This window comes from Chiroxiphia lanceolata, chromosome 1 (assembly GCF_009829145.1).
Source record: "Chiroxiphia lanceolata isolate bChiLan1 chromosome 1, bChiLan1.pri, whole genome shotgun sequence".
Taxonomy (NCBI): domain Eukaryota; kingdom Metazoa; phylum Chordata; class Aves; order Passeriformes; family Pipridae; genus Chiroxiphia; species Chiroxiphia lanceolata.
The window spans coordinates 30,648,824-30,673,250 of record NC_045637.1 but is presented as its reverse complement, the minus strand read 5'-3'; the positions used below and the strand labels follow the sequence as shown (position 1 = coordinate 30,673,250).

Sequence of the window (24,427 nt, the reverse complement as noted above, 5' to 3'; positions counted from 1 at the left end):
AAGAAAACAAAACATATTGGTCCACCCTTGCAGCAGCAGCACTAGAAGGTTGTAAAAAGATAAATCCTGTTTGAGGCTGGAAAAACTGAAGGTTTCACAGGAGAGTTTCTCAAGGGCTGCTTGAGTGTACCTCTCAAAAAACAAAAACAGACCCAGTTTGTGGCATCTGTAATGTGATTTTAAAAATTTTCAGCCTTGTCCTAAAGAATTCTAATATTAGCTTATTTGATAATGAATTGCAATACAGAATACTTGCATATATGTTCCTTCTGTTAAGATGAATAAATTTATAATAGACTTAATATAAAGAGGGTTCATTTTTCCTGCATGTTGACATATTTAATAGAGAGGGGGTTTTTTTCCCCTTGAATGAAATAGAGTGAAACAAAGAACAATTAGGATTATTTTTTTCCTCTGATAAATATATGGCTTTCATACACCTGGAGAACATCTGGGAAACATATAGGAATATTTGAGTTGTTTACCTCCCGATGTTAATGCAGCAGGTATGTCCTGAATTTTGCAGGCAATAACATTGGGTTGTTTTTTTTAACTTAGATAGGTACCAAAACTTCCCAGGTGACCACCTTCTAACACTGTGATAATATCAGTGGTCCATTATGAAGAATCTGTAAAGTATTCGTGCTGGAAACAAGTCTAAAAAAAGCACATTTGAGACAATTATTTCAGGAAGCCCTAAGTAGGCTATGCTGTTGCATAGCAACAGAGCCAGGCAGTCCTTAGTCTCTACAGTAGTCAGTGTACACATGGGAACAGAATGCAAAAATGATGGAAACCTTGAAAAACGTAAGGCTGAGACTAAGAGAAACCAAAGTGAAATGATATACAATATAAAATGTGAATCTATTGTGCGAAGTATAATAAATTGAAGTGCTTTTAAGTTAAAAAAACTGAAATGCTGTTAAGCCAAATTGTGCACTTTTTTGTAGCTTCTAGATAGTAATTAAAAGAAAGACAGGATGTCTGATGGCTGGGAAAGCTAATTCAAATGTAAAGTAGATTTTAAATGTCTGATACAGAAAATAAATTGGATGGAAAAGGCAATTTATTATTGACAAACCAAAAAGCTGACCAGATATACCAGGAATAAAATACTGATTAATGTATTGTGGCATAAAGAGGCTCAAATACTTACGTTATTAAAAAGCTGCTTGTCTCATGTTCACAGGTCTCCAGGCTAGCCCAGTGGTATTTATCTTTGCAAACACTGAAAAGTATGGTGTCATTGGGTATATTTTTGGCAACTCCAAGCTTGCATCTGAAATGTGAGATCTTAACAGAAGCATATTATATTATAGCAGCTTTGCTTTTTTAAGGGAAATTTATTTTATTAAAAGCAAATCTAGGAACCAGTATTTAATATTTGTAGACATAGGGTTGTAGTTGATCTTGCTGTCAAAAAAAAAAAAAAAAGGCAAACCTTTTCCTTCCAGTACAGTTTTTACCACTGCCCAAGAAGAAACAGTAATAAGCTCAAGCTCTTCTGTTCTGGATGCTTCAACACACACTTTCATGATGAGTCATCACTGCATGATTTTAAAAGGTAGTCACATGCAAACAGTTGAGCTACTCCACCAGAAACTGCTGAAAAGATATGTAATACAAAAATTGTTGCTTCTGTCTAGTAGCTTACATTGTTCTAAAGATTTGAGGAAAGTGCCTTGGAGGGGGACAGTTGGTTTTTTTAAATACTAAGAAAGAGTTTAAGGGTAGCTAAACTGTGGAGCATATAGGTATTTTGAATACTTTATAGCCAGACAACACATTGTACTGAAACACTTGAAGAATCCTAACAAATAGGTCTGGAAGAAACCTTATGAAAATGCTGGTGCATCCTCCTGTTATAAATGCTGTCATGATACTGTTATCTAGACATTTGCTTTTTGCTGTTCTGACTGCATGCTTTCCCTTTCAAAGGCTTTTGTTACCTGCAAACTGCTGTGGTAGATGCTGTAAACATATCAGTCAAATTGACAGAATGCAGAACATTTTGTCAATGCAAACTTTAGTTAAATTGGGAATGGTAGCAATCCATTGCAATGGGGGAGCCAAGCCCTGCATTTAAATAAGTGGCCCTGTGTGAAGTCCTTGAGTCAAGTTAGCCCACCAAGAGCCTTTTGGTAGAGCAGCTGGAAAAGTCCACCCCAGTCTTCCTTTTTCATTGTAAACTGGTTTCTCTAACTGAACTCTTCAAGTATCTAAGGCACTGCTTCCTCCCCATCTCTGTATGCTTTTTTTTTTTAATTTCTGATCTTGTCCTGCAGACAGATTACCCCTTTTGGATGGTATCTCCCCACCTGATTCTTCACAGCCATATTGTGGTTTTGTAATTCCATCATATTCCCCCAACCCAGCACATGCATAGATGAGTCTTGGCAGTGCTAGCTGATATCTTCTTGCTTACCTTTACTGACATTTCAAAAAAAATGAAGAGCAAGCTCTTACCCTAGCAAAACAAAGCCATGTATTTTATCAAATTTGGCATATATTAATATAGAACAAATGGTTTACATTTCTTGGCTTGTAATAAAGAGCATGAATCTTCATGTTGGTTTCATGGTTTGCTGTTAGCAATTGCAACAACTATAATAAATTACTTTGGAATGTTTAGCCATTCACATCTATAGTTCAGCTGAGTATTTCAGCCCTTACAAATGCCTAGAGACTGCTTTGCACATTGGAGCTATTTCTTGAAGAACACAGCTGGTTCCCATTTAATTGGAAAAGTATAACACAATGTACTGCGTGCTGTCTGTTTGCCATTGTTTGCTTGATTTTGGTTTATTTTTTTTTAATGAGAGTGAAGTCTTCTTGTTTTCCTTTTTTTTTTTTTTTTGCTTTGACCTCGAAAGCATTAGTACTAGTAAAGGGATATCTAACAAGATGTATAACTGCAGGGGACAAGAAAGATAGTGAGGGAAATAGGTCTTACATGGATAAGCATTTTATGTATGCCAGATTTAAAAATTCAGTGGACCAGAATCCTTTCAGATCATCTACAGTAGGATTCATAGAATCATAGCATATTAGGTTAGAGGGGGACCTCAAGGATCATCTCGTCCAACCTCTCTTGGCAAAAGCATGGTCTAGAGAAGATGATCTAGCACCCTGTCCAGCTTAATATTGAAAGTGTCCAATACTGGGGAATCTACTAGTTCCCTGGAGAAATTATTCCAATGGCTGAGTGTTCTCTTTGTGAAAAATGTTACTCGTGTCCAAACGGAATCTCTCCGGTAGTAACTTGTACCCATCACCCCTCATCTTTTCCATGTGACTCCTTGTAAAAAGGAAGTCTCCTTTTCCTTTGTAACCACCTTTATATACTAGAAGATAGTGATAAGGTCTCCTCTAAATCACCCTTTTTTGAGGCTGAACAAACCCAGTTCTTTTGGTCCAATGGATCTAATTCTTAGCCCCTTCCAGAACATTAAGCTTCTGCCAAAAACTGGAAATCTGTTTGACAGAAAACCCTTTATCTGAGTGGCTTCTGCATTATTGCCTATGTAGCATTGATAGTATAGGAGGCTCATACTGGTCTGTGCGTAATTCACAGAACTGTTTTGCTATGAAACCTTCAGTTAAAAGTTCGCTAAACCTATATTTTTTTTCAATGGAAAGCTGTCTGTTAGGATAACGGTGGTTCACAGCAGTTTGGCCTAAAATGTGTGCAGACTAGTAATCAGTGTTTTGTTCTTTTTTTCCCCCATGAAGGGGGAAATACAAGCCATTGTATTTAGCAGTGACTAAAGGAGACATGGATGTTGCAAAAATAATCACTACAGTGCTTATATCAAGTTCTCTGAAGAACAGACATCAGACTCAGCTAATGAGACCCGTGCTGATCAATACCTTTGAAGCATTGGATGTGAATGCTGGTACTATTGACAGAAGTGTCTGAGAGAACAAACTTGCTTATAGCATGAATCCTGAATTAAAGGCAAGATTCAGAAGATACGGAGATGCTTCACGAGCGAAGCCCACACAAATTCACTCATCCCCCTCCCTGCTATTAAACATCCTGCTGCAGATTTTATGTTTTCTGCAGCAAGTCTTGTTTCTGCACAAAGCATTTGCAAACTGCCAGTCAGTTATGAATCCTCAATATACTGGTCTTTTCCAGTAATCCAGCAGTTGAGGAAGAGCCTGTTTTTCATGTTGAGGTGTGTATTTTGTGTTGTCTCACTCTTCCTGAGCTTATTTCATCTCTCTGTTCTATAAGTGCTGCTGGATTGGCATATAAAGACCACAAAGGACAGGCTTTCTCCAAAGGCTGAAACCGTTCCTTTTGAACAAAACACTGTATTTGTTCAGTATTGTGTTAACTGTGCTCCTTGGTTCAGAGCACCACACCATTCTAAACAAATGAATTGCAGTGCTGCGTACCTGGCCTCATCCTCCTATAACCTTAAAACATCAACCTCCCTACAGTTCAGATGGATGTGAGAATGCTCAGCAGGGCTGCCGGATGTGTGTCACATGAGGAGCTTGAAGGTTCCCATCTTGAGGGAGGGAGCTTGAGGCCCTTATCTGGCTCTGTGATTATGAGGTGCTATAGCAATGGATTTAGTTGTTCATAGAAAGTATCAGAGCATCCTGAAAAATAGTGTTTTAACTCCCTCCTTCCCTTCACAAGCCAAGAGGTTAATTCACAGACTGCAAGTAAAAAAATCACACAGCAATAGATGCCTCTTTTCTCAAACATATGATGTTTGCCACTCAGTGTTCTCTTTAGGTTAGGCAGTGAATAGTGATGGTAGATTCTAGGTCACCCTCTTCTGTTCCCTAACTTAGTATCCCTATGTGGATACTTAAATGTCTTGATTCGTTTCCTCCATAGGGTGTTAACTTCAAGATACCAAAACGTGTATTCTTATTTATAGTTACAGAACCAAGTTCTCTTTAGTATTGCTTCATTGATTATGTTTGCCTCTTTTTTTTTGTTATTTGCTACTGTTATTTCACTGCCCAGTTTTTTGAAACAGTGGAAGATAAAACTGAATTTGTGAATTCAAATTAAGTGGTAGATGAGAAACCAACTTCTTTTGGTCATGGGCATAATAAAATTTGCCTGAGCAAGGACATGGTAAGAATGTAACTGTTTGGCTTTTAGTTCTGTAGATCTCTTTAGGTAAACTGCAACTTAGATAACACAGAAGGAAAACCTGTTAACTGTCTTTGTGAATGATGTGTTTGTGTAGGCCATGAGCTGAAGGATATCTAACTTCATACTGCCTTTTTTATGCAGAGTTAAATGAGCTTAATTTTTATTTCTGGTAAAAATATTGCAGGTGGTAATTTTCTTTGTTATGTTTCATTGTTTAACCAGTTGAATTGCCCACTAATTTCCGACACGATCTTAATAGTACTAGGATTGCTACATATAGTATGTTTGCTGTAAAAGTATGCTAATTGTCAGAGGTAAGTCACCTGTTCTACGTTACTGTTTTACAGAGTTGGTCATTTCAGAAACACCAGACAGACAAAACTACATGACGGATTTTCAACGTGCAGAGTAAAATATGCCCAGCTTGGTAGCTGGCGTGGATATTTATATTTCTTTTAGTTGGCTTTCAAGAGTTAATGCTGTTTTCGTGCTCATTTGTGTCTATGCAAAAGCAAACTGTTGTATAGCACAATAAATATAATCTCTGTGGAAGAAAGATACTTTTGTTAAATTGTTTCTGCTTTTAATACAGAAAACCATGCATGGGGTAGAAATCTAGGTACAGGTTGCTGTAGAATAGATCTATATCATCACTGGAAAGAGCCCTGTAGCCCTGTCTCTAAGCTAAGGCTAGATTTGGAACCAAAATTTATTTTAAAAGCATAATTATACACCTTCTCTAAATCAGACATGCTATTAAATGACAAATTCTCTTTTTTTTTTTTTGTTCCCTTATGAAAGCTGAATATAGATAATTACATTTAAATAATGTGCTGATCGTGATACAACATTTAGCAGCCAAAGCCTGGGAGAGTTTTATTTGAAAATCCCTTATTCTATGCTGCCATTAAGCACACATGGAGAAAGAGGGGAAGTAAACATTGAAGCATCATACGTCTTAGCCTTACACTACAGGTTTGCCAAGAAAATGGCAACTCTCTTGTCCCAGGCAGCAGCATATGCCAAATTCCATAGACAAGCTAGCTGTCAAATGCCTGCACTTGTTTGTCTTCCTTTAAAATAATAATACCAATTAGTGAAGGTACTTTAAATTCATTTGGGCTTCTTTTTGGTATCTAGTCCCTTAGGCTAAATTCAACAACCTCAGATACCTCTAGCCCATAAACTGCATAGGCAATGATTTAATTCATGCTGGTATGTCACATGTTTTTTGTACTTTCCCTCCCAAATGGGAGAACAGTAGCACTGTGTAATACTGGGTTTCACTGAATTATTATGGAATGCAGTCCATTTTGGATTACATTTGTGAACCATCGCTAGCTTTTTAGGTGTTTGTGGTGTGTTGGTTTTTTTTTTTTTTCAATTATAGACGTTTGACAGTTATCTTAAGAAACTTGTGGAATAACATTTGTTATATGTAGTGTGGAAATGGAAAATTTAACACAAACTGAATTGTGGAGTTAAAGTAGTAGTCTGGTAAATTTCTGAAAACACAAATATTGATTCTTTCTGTACCTGTTAATGATTCTGTGAGGAGAACAGTATAATTTAAGGTTGGAAAGGACCTCTAAAATCATCAAGTCCAACTGTTCACCCAACAGTTGTTGGGTTCACCACTAAACAATCCCCTAAGTGCCACATCTACATGTCTTTTGAACACTTCCAGGGATGGGGATTGACTACTTCCCTGGACAGCCTGTTCCAATGGCTGATCACCCTTTTAGTGAAAAAAGTATTCCTAATGTCCAATCTAAACCTCCCCTGGCACAAATTGAGGCCATTTCCTTTCATCCTGTCAATTGTTACTCGGAAGAAGAGACTGATCCCCAACTCACTACACCCTCCTTTCAGGTGGTTGTAGAGGGTGACAAGGTCTCCCCTCAGCCTCCTTTTCTCCAGGCTAAACAACCCCAGCTCCCTCATCCAATTTGTGCTCCAGACCCTTCCCCAGATTCATTGCCCTTTTCTGGACTTGCTCCAGCACCTCAAAGTTTTTCTTGAAATGAAGAGCCCAGAACTGGACACAGCAGTCGAGGAGTGGACTCACCAGTGTCAACTACAAGGGGACAATCACTGCCCTGGTCCTGCTGCCCACACAATTTCTGATCCAGGCCACTGCCATTGGCCTTCTTGGCCACCTGGGCACACACTAGGTCATGTTCAGCTGCTGTCGACCAGCACCCCCAGGTCCTTTTCCGCAGGGCAGCTTTCCAGCCACACTACCCCCAGCCTGTAGCACTGTGACTCAGGTGCAGGACCCAGCACTTGGCTTTCTTGAACCTATCTTTGGCATCCTTTTCTCCTTCTGCATTCTTTGGATACTAATTCTATCCCTTATGATGCTTACTTGTAAAGTTCTATAGAAGGAGGCCTTTTGCAGGTCACAGAATTATAGAATCAGCCGGGTTGGAAAGGACCTCAGAGATCATCAAGTCCAACCCTTGATCCAACAGCACCGTGGTTACTAGACCATGGCACTAAGTGCCACATCCAGCCACATCTTAAAAACCTCCAGGGATGGAGAATCCACCACCTCCCTGGGCAGCCCATTCCAATGCCTGATTACCCTCTCTGTAAAGAATTTCTTTCTAATATCCAACCTAAACCTCCCCTGGCACAGCTTAAGACCATGCCCTCTTGTCTTGCTGATAGTTGCCTGGGAGAAGAGACCAACCCCCACCTGCCTACAACCTCCTGTCAGGTAGTTGTAGAGAGTGATGAGGTCTCCCCTGGGCCTCCTGTTCTCCAGGCTAAACAGCCCCAGCTCCCTCAGCCTCTCCTCATAGGACTTGTGCTCGAGTCCCTTCACCAGCCTTGTTGCTCTTCTCTGGACCTGCTCCAGCACCTCAATATCCTTCCTGAACTGAGGGACACAGTATTCCAGGTGTGGCCTCACCAGCGCTGAGTACAGGGGAAGAATCACTTCCTTGGACCTGTTGGCCACACTGTTCCTGATCCAGGCCAGGATGCCACTGGCCTTCTTGGCCACCTGGGCACACTGCTGGCTCATGTTCAGCTTCCCGTCAATCCAAACTGCCAGGCTGCTCTCCAGCCTGTAGTGCTGCATGGGGTTGTTGTGGCTGAAGTGCAGGACCAGTATAGCAGTATGTGTTATGCAGAATATTCATTAATAATACAGACACATCTTGATACACTGGCTAAAATCTAAGGTGGCAACTTCTTATCCTTTCATTTTATCCTTTGTAATTCCTTAAGTACTTCTAAATAATTTTCGGCATAACTCTCTTTGGGAGGAAGGATTTGGGAGGAGAAAAAGACAGAAGTCTAAGATACCCACATTTCTACAGGTTTATAAAGCTAAGAATCTGAGGAAATACAAGATGCTGTATGACAATCCCCAGGGCTGTGTTGCAAACTTTAAACCGTTTCCAGGCATAGTGACTCTAAATGGGGGGAAAGACAAAGCACAGCTGGGGGAGACTTCAGATGGAGGTAGTATCTTATCAGTTACCAAGGAATCCAATCTCACAGAGCTGCTTTCTTTAGTGTGCTGTTTCAGTTGGCAGAAGCAGTGAGGTTTGCAGCCCTCTTGTTTCAGTTTAGTACCATGTAGTGGCATACTGGTTTTGCAACTTAAAAAAAAAATTAAATTAGTAGAACTAGAGGGACTGTGACGACAATCTTTATTGCAGGAATCCCTGTTAATGCAATTATTTAGGAAATTCAAATTATATTTCATAGAATTATTAGCAAATTACACTCCTTCCACAGAGATTGAAGGAAAAAAAAAAGGGTTTTTTTGGAGTGAATGGTAATTCCTTAATAACTGGTTTAGTGAATAAGTACAGACTGCTGGGCACTGAGCCATCCATTGGAAGGGGAGCTCTTGAGTGATGTCAGTGGAGTTCCATATTTATGAAGTAATGTCTCAAGATAATGCCAGTACAAAACAGAATGCTATTTGATATTTAGAAGAAAAGATAGGCAGGAAAACTTGGAAGTGTAATAAACGTGTGTTTGGTAACATTCTTTTTTGATTAGAATGTTGTTAGTAATGCCATATTGAGCCTATAGAAAATGAACATTTAAAATAAAGATCTCTACAAGCACATTTTCCTATGGATTTATAGCTTTTTTCATAAAAATTAAATAAGCTTGAGATTTCCCTGGTGTTTATGAAATGTTTCAAGAACAATATAAGCTTACAGAGGTGTATTCCATGGAGTGCAGTTTATACATCCACGGAATTGCTCACAGAGTACAACCTGGCTCATTTTGCAAGCCTTACAGCCCTGCACCTTGTTCCACCTCAGTCATAGTCTTCTCTGATTATTATGGGCCTGATAAACTCATATGCAGCTTTTAAAGAAACAAACAAACAAAACAAACCCCAAACCCATCTGTGGTTGTTTTTTTCCTATGCTAAAATGAAATTAATGTTTTCACAGGGGTGATAGCTATGATGATTTTGGACTGGTCCTACACTAATGACAAAATCCAAGCCTGTATATTATTGGTTTCATGTTTTGCCCTTCCTTTCCTACAGGTCAGTTGCAATAACAGGCATGAACAAATATAAGTTTTGCTTAAAATCTTTTAATCTTCTGGTTTCAGTGAATGCTATTCAGTGAACGGGTCAGATAAGTCTGAAGACTTCTACTTTTTTCTTTCCTTATTACAACTGTCCTCCCTTTACCTTTTCAAGTTATATGCTGGATTACTGCATGGTTGATATATTTGGTATTGCAACATCTGCACCTTGGGCAAAGAACTTCTTATTTGCTTCAATATTCTTGCAGTGTTTCAACAAGAGGGCAATTCATGGGAAGAAATGCACATGCTCTCGTGCTCCTGAAAGCTCTTGTTATTGAACAAAGAGGCACTGCATTATTTTATGTGTGTCTGGCAGGCTTTCAGTTAATGCTGACCTCTTTTCCTTCCCTAGGTGTTTGTCGTTAGGTTTTGTGGATTGATTTGTTGTTGGTGGTGGTGGTGGTTTCTTGGGTTTTTTGTTTGTTTGTTGGTTTGGCTTTTTCTAAGCAGTTTCCTGTTTCCTAGGGGTTGTTCGTAAGAGTAAAATTAGCCTTGTTCAGCGTTTTTGGCATGGGACATCAAAGCTTGATAGCAGTGAACTTCTTCTCAAGTCAGTCAGTCTTGCAATGATACTTGATATGGTTATATTTAGACAAAATATGGTGTAGAACCCTTTTCTTGGCTTCTCAGACACATCATTTGTACACCCTCATACAGCTGACTGAAGTTGAGGACATGAGGACTAGAATGAAGGTGAAGAATAAACAGGGTTTGTGAAGTTATTCAGAGTTGAGGATGGAGAAGGCTTAGCTGTTGTCTTTTTTTTAATCTATTTTTAAAATAAAAAGTATTTATAAAAATGATGGGGTTTTTTTCTTTTATTTAAAGAGAAAAAGCTGAACCCTTTGCTGCTGTTAATGTCTGCAGTGACTTAAAGGGTGATCAGCTGCTTCAGTGTCCAGAACCTGCAATAGGAGCTGATTAAAAAGATTAGTGCACTCTATGCAAATGTGAAGTTCTGACTACTTTAGTAATAATAGCTAAAGCTTCTCACTGTATGCAGCTCTGCAATGTTGCCTTTATGGCCATGTCCTCTCTCTGCAATATGCAAAACCAGAGAAATACTGCACAGCAATGAAGGAAGCGTACAACTGTGGGGGTGCTGGTTTTCTGTAGTAGGTCTGTAGTTTCTTCTCTTTGGAGTACTGCTCTAGCAGAAAGTTTCTCTGATTCCTCTATGACATTGAAACATAAAACATGAGGAAAGCTACATTTGAAGCATGGTAGCCTAGCATTTTGCAGGAAACCTTAGATGAGTACCAGTGAAAACACAGTAAAAGCAATGCAGTCAGCATTTAAAATTTTGTAAATTAATTAAAAGAAATAAAATTCTAACAGCTTAGACCTATAGCAAATATTCTAGCAGGGATACAAATCTTTCTCTTACTGAGATTGAAATAGGAGTTTCCTTCTATCTTTGGCAGCTCTTACATTAGTGCACATCATCACATGATTCCATAATGACAAAAGAAATAATTATTTTCTAATGAAAAGAAGTTCTGATTTTATACCTAGCTTACAGAGCACTGCTTTCTGCCTCTGCATTATAGTTTAGCTGCCCTGCTTGCTGTGTTAGCATGTCTCCACTTATTTCAGTAACATTATGGTATTGCATTTGCTTTGGGGCAGCTGTCACACCAAAATAAAGTAGTTGAACCTGAAGGGGTTTATATGCAATGTTAAAACTAATACTAACAGAAAAGAAAATATACAGAACATAACTGTGCCTGTGTATTAGCACAGGGTTCTGCATGCAAAAGTGTAATCGATTTGTACTTTCTTACTCGTTAGACTCTGCTTTTTGTGCAGAAAAGAACTTTGTTCCACCCCCTACCTACCTCCTACATCCCAGCTAATATTAAAAGCAGAGACAACTCTATAAAGAAATTATGTTGCTGAGGTCATTGCTTTTATAAAGTACTATTACTTTATGAAGCATGGAAAATGAAGTTGTTTAAAATACTGTTGAATACAGATTGCATAAAATACACACAGCTTTTCTGCTTTCTAATCTGCTTCTCTGATTTCTACAAATTTCAAGACTGAGGCATCTTCTTTTACTGCTTAGCAACTCTACTCCACGATGAGAACATTCTAGTTATATTCCCATTCCATAAAGTCATCTGGTTTTCTGGTGGTCTAAGTGGTGGTGTTTTTTCTTTTTCTTTTTTTCCTCCCATCTAGGTACTGCTATGTGGATATTTGTTAGCAATGACTGATGTGGAATCTACATATGCAGACTTTATTGCTTCAGGAAGAACAGGTAGAAGAAATGCGTTACACGACATACTTGTGTCCTCTCCGGGTGGGAACTCTAGTGAACTAGCCTTAAAGTTATCAGAGCTTGATATAAACAAAGCAGGTGAGTAAATTATGAACTTTCATTACATTTATTTAACACTGAAGTGCATGGTTTGTGTGCATGCATTATTCCCTTGACCCTTAGCAGCAAATATATTTTTTTTCTAATCACCAGGGGTTGCCTACAATAAGAATCCCAGATTTCATAAATGGAAAGGGTGGTTATTTGCAAGTAAAACATATCACTGAAAAAAGAAAAGTCATTCTTCAGTGAGTACCTAGTGTCAGAGTCCATATCAGAATAAATTTTATGGAAAGTGTAGAGAAGAAAATAGGGAAGTCTTTATTAAAACCCAAGTCTTTATAATATCTTTTAATGGAGGGTATCTGGTTTGAAGTCTGTAGGAGAAGCCATGTGTCTGTTTGAAAGGTTGTTGTGAAATTAATTTTTTTTCAGTTGCCAAAGGACAGAGCAATAGCAATGCGTTGTTGTTTGTTTTACCTGGGTCTTTTTTTCTGAGTAAATTGTCTCTTTCTCCTTTCTGCTCATAGTTTGTCCTTCTTCTAAGGTGATAAGTAGCAATGCAATCCTAAATCTTACTTTGTCCTTGATATTACCAAAATTTTTAAAGGGTTGTGCACCTTTAGTGGAGAAAAAGGGGGGAAAGTAGACCTTACATTAAAAAAATAATATGACTGTATATTGATTTTCACGTTACATGGGTGGGGGTTAATGAGTGTATCTTACAGATATTAGAAAGCCCTTTTCAGATCTTAAGGAAGAGGTGCTTTGCTTATTTTAGTAACAGCAGAAGAAAATGAATGCAGCAAAGAAGAAACTGTTGATAAGCAGCTGCCCTGTTTGTGCACATTCTTCTCTCAGAGACAACAAGAGTTCTGAGAGGCAGACTCTTCACAGGACAGTCAGATGTAGGCAGCGTGATGTTCAGGTGGTTGTAGTGCTGTTTCGAGTGGGGGATTTTTTTTTTTTTTGGCTTTTGGACTAGTGTACATCATAAGTCATTCCTTCTGCAGTTGCCAGTTTGGGACCTATAGATTCTAGATGCATGCAATTCTAGCTGGGCAGGGCCTTTAGTTTTTTTGATTTAAAAAGAAAAGCTTTATTAGTATGTGTGTAGGTGTGTCTATTTATTTTAATATGGGGATAGGTGTAAAATGTTGGAAAAAGAGAAAGTAGGTGCCATTTGAAATGCATGATACCAATCTTCCTTCTTGCTTTAATTTCCTTCAGTCTCAAACTTACAGTTATCAAAATTGTCTTTGATCTTGTCTATTTAGAAGATGTAAACAATCCCTAATTTTAAGTTAAGATGTGAAGTGGTTATAAGCCAGAAATGTGTTCTCTTGTGAGCTGTATAAAGGATGTGACTGTGTGCCTGTAACATATGTTGATATGCACTTGCTACCTGCAGTTTGCTCTGTAGTGATAAGAATGGTTTAAATAACTGTTAGCCTAATTTTAATACATAAATTGGGAGTCTGTTTAGTTCTTGGAGATCCCTTTTGCAGCCTGGGTAACTTAGTCATTGCAAAAAAGTGTACAAAGTTGCTCATAAAACACAGTAGAAACACAGGAATTCCTACATACTTCTTCAGGAGATTATGCAGCTGCAATTAGATATAATGAAAATGTATTTAAATTTTGTATTATCGGTACACCTAAATGCCAAGTAAAAGCCTCCAAACCAAAAATATTGAAAAAGATATTGTCTAACCTAGCACTCATGTGAGTATTAATGTTATACCCCAAACCAAGAGAGGCTAACAAATATTTTACCTGCCAAATCCTAGTTCAGAATATATTAATGCTTGTGGGATGCATATATGTATCACACCTGACAGGATTAAGAGGAAAGCACGTGTTTGTGGGTTATATCTTATTTCTTTTGAGGTGCATGTCAAACAATTTATGCTAAGTACTACCTAATTATATAAATATAGACATCCAGGTTTGATTCTTTCCTTTTCTTTTTCTTTTATTCTTATCACAGCTACACGCATTTTCTTGCAAAACTGCAAGTACATTTCCTGGAGTAATGGCAGAGTAGGATAATGCAGATGTTAAAGAAAAAGAAGGTGGTTGTAAAACATATGCAAATTAAATTACCCGAGCATGTTTAGTACATTCACTTTGAAAATCCTGCAGATACATATTCCTGTAAAATACCAGAACGGCTTTGAATGGCACTAGGCAGTGAGGCGTTGTTCAAAACCACGTATTTGTCATGCAGTAGTTGATACCTGAAGTGAGTGTTAGTTAATCCCCTCATCAATGAGCCGACGACAGATAATAAAGAATTTACTTGTAATACTTATGTATAATACATATAATTACTGTATAATACTCTCCCTTCAAAACAGCTGTCCTAGTCTTCTTTGTCCATAACAAGCTAACAACCTGCTATTATCTATGAAATGGACATATTTACCAAACCTCAAAATACAGGTTCCAAGTACTCTGTGTCAACATATTTTATCTAAATTTAGTAAAAGCAACACTAGGTGCATCTGATAAGTACTGCAACAGAAATCATAAGAAAGAAGGCAAAAGAAAGATTTTAGTAAAAAAATCAGCAGCCTGCTCAACACTCTCAAGGTAACCAGTACAATCCAAAGAACCTGGTATTTAGATCATCTTACGAGTGATTATAGCTAAATGAAGCAGTAAGGAGAAACTACAATGAAGAGAAAGGACCAGTCTCTGCAGATCTAATCTCTAAAACAAACTGCTCGTTTTCTGGGTGCTACAGAACACTAGTGGAAAGGACACTTTCTTGTAAAAGTTGTAGTGGTCCAACCCTCCACAAAAAATGGGGATAATAGTGTGTTGAAGTCATACAGAACTGCAATGAAGGACTGATTGTAGAAAATTGTGATTAAAAGTGATTTTAGATCATGGTAGAAATGTTTTAGGTGTAAGCATGGGAAACAGTGATGAACACTGTAGAGTCAGTTGCATTACAGGAAGAAAAATTAGTTAAAAGCTGCACATTAGCAGGACTAGTAACTGTTGCCAGCTTACAACATCACACAACTGTATGGTGACTTGGAATATTGTATTATTTGGTTTTCTTTCTTTTTTTAATACTTCCTACTGGTTTCAAAATGCTGTGTAAGAATTGCAGTCTTACTCTAAAGACCTTAGAGCCATTATATTTTAAGGGAAGAATAGTTCAAGAGTGTACTTTGGCAATTTTGGGATTCTCCAAACTTAGAAGCAAATTTATTTCTATGAACATGTTTTATAGCCTTTAGTGGAAGAGCTCTACCAGCAGAATGAAGAAATATGTAGTACCAAGACAGTGTATTATAGATTAAATGGATTTAAACTAATGAGTTTTTTTCAGTAAGTTGAGAAGAATCTTTTAAGAAGTGGTACATTAGAACCTTAGTGCTCCTTCTCTGAATCTTTGTGCTCTATGTTTAACATGTAGATAGTGAAATGTTTAGGCTTTGTGTCCAGGATGATTTTTCTTTTAAACACAAATACCTTGCAAAGGTTTTGGTTGGTTGGTTGGTTTTAGTTTTGGGTTTGGTTTGGTTTTTTTTCAAGAAGACTTATTCCAGGAAAGTGTGGCTTGCCCAGCTAGCATAAGGGATATTAAAGACTTCCTAGTAGTCAGAATAAATGGAGGACAGAGTAGGCAAAAAAGGAACAAAACTCCACGATTCCACTCATCTGGACTTTTGCAGTATCAGAACAAATGTAAGAGGCTTTGTAGAAAGCCTCCAAGTTGATTGGACAACTTGGGCAAAAGGGATTTCTATCCAATGGTAAATAATTGCATGTAGATCCATCCTGATGGATTCCTTTCTAATTTGAGAGATGAAACTGAGAAATCATTTTCTGAGAAAGTGTCTTGCAAAACAAATGTTCATTTATTACTCAACCCATGTCATGTCACGGCTGGGCTTCTCAAACGAAGATTTGGGAATGGCTCTATCCACGTTTGTTACAAGCGCGCTGGTGGCTAATAAGGCCAATACGAGATAGACACGTCTGATTGCAAAAGGCACAGCAGAAAGACTCCTTAGGTGGTGTATTCTGCAAGACACGGTTCTTTCTGTGTTGTCTTTTCTCCTCGAGAGTGAACTCAACCCATAATGAACAGAATAAACCTCACTGTGTAACAGGTTAATCAACTTCCCGTACAACTTTTCATCAGGTTGAATTTGATAATTCACGATACCTTCTGAGGCATTTTCCTGCCTAAAATACTCGTCCATGCACAAAACACAGCTCTCATGTCTAAGCTCTTGGCAATGTTCTTTGCAATGCAAAGAACTTTTTTCCATTAGCAATGTGCCCTTTCTTCTAAACAGAAAAGAGAAAATGTTTATGGTCAGAAATAAAACTGCAGATGTACAGTGTGATGTGAAATGAGGAAACAATAAATATCTGCATTGATAATCCTACTTTTGTTCTAGAGATCTACAGATTAACGTTAAGAGGCAGTACTACCTCTCTTTAGACATCTTTACAACCTAGCCATGAAATTTTCTTCTCTTAACTACTCTGTCGAGCCAGTTCAGTACAAATTGCTCAGAATCCTTACAAGATACAAGAAACAATGTATTATTCCTTGTACACGGGATGTATTATGTTCCTCACATTGTTCTGAGGTTTGCAGTGAGACAGCTGGATTGAATGCTGGGAAGTGGTGCTGAAAACAGACACGCAGAACAAATACAGCTTTAACAAGCTATTGCTTTTATTGAAGTTGCATCTTTTTATAGCAAACTGTTCAGACTTGGTGCAATGAGGTTTTTTTTCTCTTATACTGTCTTAGTATGATAGTAAATAAATTTTCAGAAATACTCTACCGTTTTTGTTAAATTCTTTAATTTCTAACTACTTTAGGTCTTTACTAAAAATAATAGTGGTGATTGTAACTAGGAATTTGCTTCTCAAGAGACACCTTCAAAAATAAAGTATGGCTATCTTAGTAATAAAGGGTTTCATGTTTCACATTCAGTTTCTTTTTGCTTTGTTTTTGAAACTGATGGATGAGCAATCAGGGTTCTGGAAGCAAGACCTCTTTATTTTAGCGTGGATTACTCATCCTTTTCTTCTGTGTTATAGAAGGAGAAGGAGATGCACAACGAAATCCAAGTGAGCAGACCGGGGAGGCCCAAGGGGAGGCAGCAAAGCAAGAAAGCTGACATCCGACTTTGACCGAGTGGAGCAGCTGCTGGATGTTTTCAGACTACAAGAGCGTGCAGGAACAAATTTGTTTCCATGAGCAAGCTGTTAGAAAAGAAAGTGCATGTGTCTTCACTGCTGGAACCCACTCAACACAATGCTAAAAAGGGGGGTACAAGCTGTGACAGAAGACAGAATCTCTACCTCTGTCATTAGCAATGGTTGAACATGTATTGAGTTTTTGGGATAGTGTCATCAGATCCCTTCATAATGACTCGATGGGAGCACTTTTAGAAAGTAGAACAGGTAAATCTTGTAGCAAATGGCCTTTGAAACGTCAGAGGATCTAACTGTCTATCTTAAGCAAAGGCTTGTGTGATCCTCAGTTTAAAATTCTCTGGCCAAAGTGTTTGCCCATTATAAGAACTGTAAAGAAAGCACTGTTTTTAGAACTTTGCATCTGTTTTACAGCTCTGTTATTTACAATGGTTTTTGTATTGTACAACTTAGATGCTCCACACTGCCCCTTCTCAACTGCTTATGAAGAATATTTCTGTTACTGTGAATTTTTCTACCACGTGTTTTGAAAGGGCTGTTTTTTTGCATAAGGTGGTGATGTGCACATGATAGATCATAACATCAGTTGCTAAATTGATTATGCCTAAACCTAAATGACTCAGCAACACTCTGATTTGTTACTAGATGAGCCTTCAAAACGATTTGTTAATGTGAATACTTGAGCGCGTGTTGTGTCCTTGGTACAGTTTTGCCACTCACCTGTAGTTAGTTGCATATCAGAGACTCAAATTAAATCTTTTATGTTATTCTTCCCCATTTTTCTAATTTTACTTCCAATTTCTTAATCTTTTCTGAGATATTTTTTTAAAATGTTAGTCCAAGCATTTTATTGTTATGGTAGTTTTAAGAATACGTTTATAACGTTGTATGGGTTAAAATTCAAACAAATTCCATGGTGCTAGAGGTTTTTTTGGTTCACATTGTTTAAGATGGGCCTTGTTTACACATGAGAAAATAACTGGCATAGGTTATTGCCAATTACATATTCTGAAATGAGTTTTAAAAAGCAGGATAGTCCAACCTTGAAACATGGGCTGGATCCAGCCAGGGGGACAATTTTTACTATTCCTTGTCTTTGCCTCAGTGGATCAGGCTGTTGAGTTTGCCCAGCCAGTCACCTGTTACTGATGCACCAGCACAGCCAAGTGCTGTAGTGTAGAATCCACTACAACAGGCTTTCAGCTTGGAGTTGGGAAGGGAAGCAAGAGACTTGGCATCTAGCACCCAAAAGACTAGGTTTTTTTCCCATTTCAGCTATTCCAAAATGAAAGTCCAAACTGGACCTTCATCAAAATACCAGGATAGTTTGTCCATCCAGGACATAACTTAAAATATCTACAAATTAATAACCTGTTCTGCAGTAGCTATTGCTTATTGCTTTTCTTCCCCCCTATCCTGCCCCGATGAAAAAGGCCATACATGAGGCTGAATGCTGCAAAATGGGGCAGCCACACCTCTGTGTGACTAAGGTGAGTGAAGAGAGTGACTGATAGTAAACCATGGCAATCACACAAGCACCAATCACAAAGAAGATTTGTTTTCTTTTATTAACAGGAGGTGATGTCACTTTCTTTATATATAGTATATATATTATATATATTTTTGTGTTGTTGGTTTCAAATGTTATGCACTTTTTAATGTTTGTAAACTTTTACTAATGAATAGTGTGATTGCTTCCTGAATATATTAATCATCAGTTGACGAAACATCCTTGTGGCCACAGCTGTTTGTTTCTACCATATGTATCATAGTACTTGTCACCTGAAAATCTTTTGTGAGATATGTGGAGAAAAAAAAAAACCACTTCTGATCAGTATTATGAGATCATTTATTAGTGTTAATAAAAAACAAGCCAGCAGTATGCTTGTGGCTCATTAGTGTAATATTAACTCTCACCTTTTAGTGTTTGGAAGCTGAATGCCTTGCCTCTTACTAGCTGTCAAATGCCCTATCTTGTTGGTAACAGAAGTAGTCCATTTGCTTTGAAAACACTGTTACCCTTAAACTAGTTATTTATTCATTTGTTTCACTTGGTGTTCCTTTCAAACTTAACACATTATTATTGATCTTTTTTTTTTTTTTAGTTGTTTCTCCCCCTTTTGCTCTTGCATCATGTCTTCAGGCTGAACTGGTTGCCCCTTTGTCATGGACTACTTACTGTCAATCTAGCACAAGCTCCAGAAGAAAATAAGATTCCAGAGTTTTTCTGTAGTGTTACTTTATTGGTGATCCATGAAGCATCATCAGTAAAATATTGCGGAAAAAGGCAATAGTGAAATAAGTATTTACAGTACATTAAAATGATTGTTTTCCTTATTTTCCTTCAGTGGTTTATTTCAGTACACTTTCCTTCTTAATTCTTTTGTGTTTTAAATAAAATTAATTTCAGCCTTTCCTCTCTATTTTGTACCTGTTTCTTCTGTTTCTCATCCTATTTTCTATTGTTTTTAAAGAAATCATGGAGGCCTCTGCTGGTTTTTGAAACACATCTCTTTGTGATGGAAAATAGCACTGCTAATTTTAGTAGAGTAAATGGCTGTTTATGTTCCTCTTCCCCCAAAAGTATATGAGTGCGAACTCTGCTTGCTTTCTTAATTTGGGGTATTTCTGTAGCATCTATAAACAGGCCTCATTTAATGTAAACATATGGTTAGTCTGTGCCAAGTCACAGCACTGTATCTTGGGTATAATTATTACCAAATCAATTACAGAAGAACTAGTTGAAGTATACTCACACCTTTACTTCTGTATAATTCTCTATAATTATACAGTGTCCACAGGGACACTGGTGGCAGAACTGGACTTTGACTGGGTTATTTTTCCTTTTGCCAGTTATCTTTTTCAGTGAGCCTGACACTCGGGCTTCTGTTCCAGTGTCTTCTTCGTATTGTATTGTTTTCATGATGAGTAAGTACTTAAATGTTTTTTTAATCCATGATTATCTTAGAAAGATCTTCCCAAAAATCTATATAAATTCAACAATGTTAGGTCTGGAATATCAGCATAATATAATACTCCTTAAAGGTTTGACTTTGGTGGCATGGTGGTGGGTTTGGTTTTTTTTTTATTTTACTATCTCTTTAGATGGATGGTTTTGGTGCTTCCTTCACCCTGCAGGACCATCACTTAAAAAGTCTCTATACTCATGTTCTTTTGTTCATAATAAAGTCTATGACTATGTCTGCAAGCATTCCACTTGCAGGGTTTAAGTTACCTTTCCACTTGAAACACACAGATTCTAGAACTAGAACTGGACAGAGATACTGGCATTTCTTCTGCTTTTTTCCATTAATGTTGGCCATGTGCTTCAAAAAGCACATGTTAAAAGACAGCAGCAAGCACGCACATACTGTTACTTCATCAAACCATTTTAAGCCAAAAGTTCACCATGACCTTCCATACAAAAATTATTAAATAAATATGAAAAAAGTCAGTATACTGATTGCTACTTGGCTGTGTAATTTCCCTTGCCATGTTTTATTCCCCACAATTTTGAAGTGGTAAAAAGTGTATCCTGGTATGACTGCAAACGGATAATTAATTATCTGGTGCTCAGAAGGAGCAACTACCAAAGTGGTTAAGCTGGACCTTTTGCAGTATTAATGCCTTTCTCAGCTAAACTGAAGAATTTCAGGTGTGCTTAATGTTTGTGTTTTATGTTTCAGAAATATCAGTAAATTTTCTGCAAAGGAAAGACTGAGAGCTGCTGTTGAGACTGAGCACAGTATAGTAATCTCAGCTTTGACAGTTTGCCTTACCTCAGCAGAATTCCTGTGTTGAACTGCTGTATTTTTGTCCTGACTTACTTGTTTTGCTCTGCCTCTCTTTCTGACTGGTTTATTTTCTGTCCTGTTCTCCTCTCATGTGAAACAATACCCTAGAAGTATATGGATGTGGAGTACTGTATTTCTGTATATTTGAGTGACTTAAGTCTTGTAGTGGAAAGGTTGTTTCACTTAATCTTTTTGACCAATGCACAAAGGGGGATCTGTTCCAATATTCTCATTGCGAGAGAAGCAAAATAGCCAGGAAGGAAGTGTGAATTCAAGAAGATAGGACAGCAGTATATATCTTTTCTTAATAGTAAGGCAGGTGGAGCCCAGTGCGGAAAATAGCTTTCTCCATCCTATGATGAACAGTCAGGATGTGTTGCTAATAGCTAAAAAGGAGGCAAATTGTTCAACCTTAGGTGATATTTTGATTTCAGAACCAACTTCAGTTTTTCAACAGAAGCATCCATAAATCTGTGGCACTTAACCCTTGAGATCAATCATAGCATCATCAGGTTCTAATGAAAGAGAATGAGAGATTTCTTTGAAAATTAACTCCATCTCAGCCAGATCCAATACAACAGAACACATAAATAATTAACAGCTAATAAAATTATAGAAATCAAGATAGTAGCAGGAACATTCTCACTGTTCTCTGCAGGCTGAGGCTGAACTTATTTTTTCCTGCCAGAGAGTAGGGACAGAAGTAATCAATATGGATTTTTGGTACATTTCCAGTATTTCATGTAACATACTGCCAATATCTGTCTGAGAGAAAATAACTGGGTACTGGGTTGGTTCCTATTCTGTTAACTCACTATCTAATAATGAGTTATATAGTGAGTTAATTAGGGAGTGTTAATGCGAAGAAATCTTAGAGAGTAAAGGTAAACAAAAATATAGTGCACTCATGATTACAGAAATCATCCCTGTCTTCTGAAAGCAGCAGGACTTCACACTCTGTCTTTCTACATTGATTCTTACATTATGGCTTGGAGCTGCTGATGTTTTAGAATGGAGGGCAGGACAGACTTGTCAACACGTGACATCTGTGTACAAAGGATCTTATTGTATTTTAGGGCAACACATACTTCAGTACCCTGAAACCAAGCATTTATAAAAGGACCAATGCAAGTGATGACTTGCTTATGAGTTCTGAAGGTTTTAGCAAATTAGCCTTCAGTGTACACTTCCAATCCTGTTTGCTATTAAGGCATTCTCTGGTGCTGATCCATGTGCTAGCGTGATAGGTGATAGCCTTATAAAGGTCTGACTGAGGCAGATGATCTTGAGTGCTCCCAAAATGTCTGAGACAAAGATACGTGTGAAAAATCCACACCACCTTCCTCCAATAGCAAAGACATATGTGTGTTTTGTATTTGTTAAATAATAAGCGTATTGTGTCAGTGGTTAATCAGTTAATGCACTATCAACACTACGTGTAATTTTGGGGAGGGAGGGGTAAGAGACGGGGGGTTAGGTTTGCAGCCTGAAAACCGTATCCTGACTGAAGTGTGACTACGAAATTAGATCTGGAAAACTTAAAAAGCTTTTAACATTTTAAGAAGTTTTGCCAAACCCATACAGCACACCATTCTATTTGGAAATCTTTTTCAGGCTAGTGATTTCTTTTGAACAAGGATGGCATGCACTTCATCAAAACACATTGGATAGAAGATGCAACAAAAAGTAGAAATGATCAATCTGACTGTACAGCCATGAAAAAAGTGTCACTGCTGCACATTGCCCTCCCTCACAGCATCTGCAGACAGTGCTTGTGAGTGTTGCAACACACTATGTTCTAATTTGGTTGGAACAGGATTTTCAGGAGACCCTGTGGAGTATGTCTGAACCATACCTTCTATCAGCAGGAAGGCTGATCATATTTTTATCAACTAATATCTTCCTATCTGATGTTCAAATGAAAATTTATTATTCACTCTAAAGTATCCTTTGAACATCCATGTGGTAAAAAAAATGGCTCTGCTTTAGGCTGAAGTCTAATAGGATGTCTTGTAGTCATTTGTAATGTCCTATGGATCTGTACATATTTTATGTGTATATTTGCACTGCAACTACACTATATATTTTCCAATTAAACATCACAGACCAAATGAAAATATGCAACATAAAAATATGTGTGATATTTAACTTTTTAAAGTACACACTGCTCTCTTCCTGGAAGTTATACACAAGTACAAATAGGACACAACTTATGTGTTTCAGTAAAAATCTTTGTTTCCACAGCCTCATCTTTGATCCTGCAATGCAGTCAAAATGTAGACTGTGTAACATCTGATTATAGTTACCATTTCCCTAGCAACAGACTGATATCTTCATTCAATACATTATGAAGTATATTTCAGAGAACAGGGCATGCTGGAAGGGATGAAAATGGATGACTTAACAGGTTTTTTCCCTCTATAATCCTCTCATCCATGGAAAGAAGTACTCTCTCTGGACACAAACACAATGTCCTCATTTGTTTGGAAGTGCAAACACCAACGATATATAATAATAATGATCCTATAGAAACTGCTACCACTGTGGTGGTGTTACGGAGCCCTCCTCCCCAAAAAAATTAGAAAAGACAAGTACCCCGGAACGTAACCGATAAATAGCACACGGACACCTCCTGGTGGCCCTGGGGTGTATTTTTAAATAGAAGGATTTGAAATTCAACCTATGGGAACAGAGGTCCAAACAGCCACGATGGATCTGAGATGATTAAGGTGTTGAGAAAAATGTTTGAAAATTATGCGAGCAAAGTATTGTAATTGCACCTTTTACATTATTACATTATGGGCCTGACCCACTCCTTAAAGTGGTCCAACCCCTCTGCTCAAGCAGGGTCATCCTAGAGCACCTTCAGTGGTACTTGATATGATTCTGAAAATTGTTTTTACATGGAAACTTGAAAACATTTTTCATATGTGAAAAAGCTGTATGTGGATTGGGTTGTGCCAGTCATTTTATTTTAAAGGGACAAGATGACATGTATTCATACTGTATTTCATGTTATCATATTTCTTTGCACTCACATGGTAGAAGGAGGCAGAAGATATATGTCAACTTGAAATGTATTTCCCTTTATACCATGTTCTTTTCTATTTGAACATTTGAGTAGTGCTGCAGAGTGAATATAACAGAAGAACTTGCATAATCAATTATACCAGTGGTAATGTCTGGAACTGAACATGTTATTTAATAGAATTCAATACACTTACATGTAATCTGTTATTTTTTTATCGATATATGTTTCGTACACATTATTAAACTGATTTCCTTTTTTACTACTTCTGTAACCATATACTGACATGTCTCTATCTAGTTTGTTTTGCCACTTTCTGAAGACTTAGCACATTGCTTGTTTGAGCCTGAGACATCTGCTTTTAATATATTAAATATTAGCTC

At 37.6% G+C, this 24,427-nt stretch overlaps 1 protein-coding gene across 1 annotated transcript in view; it reads left to right on the top strand.

Annotated features, from left to right (window-relative positions):
• PKIA (cAMP-dependent protein kinase inhibitor alpha) overlaps positions 1–19,645 on the top strand; it is a 44,880-nt gene extending 25,235 nt beyond the window's left edge. Inside the window, exons 2-3 of the mRNA XM_032684526.1 lie at positions 11,885–12,062; positions 17,106–19,645. Of these exons, the coding sequence (XP_032540417.1) occupies positions 11,912–12,062; positions 17,106–17,185 (231 nt within the window). The 5' untranslated portion in view covers positions 11,885–11,911 and the 3' untranslated portion in view covers positions 17,186–19,645. The remainder of the gene's footprint in view (positions 1–11,884; positions 12,063–17,105) is intronic.
• Positions 19,646–24,427: the final 4,782 nt, after the last annotated feature.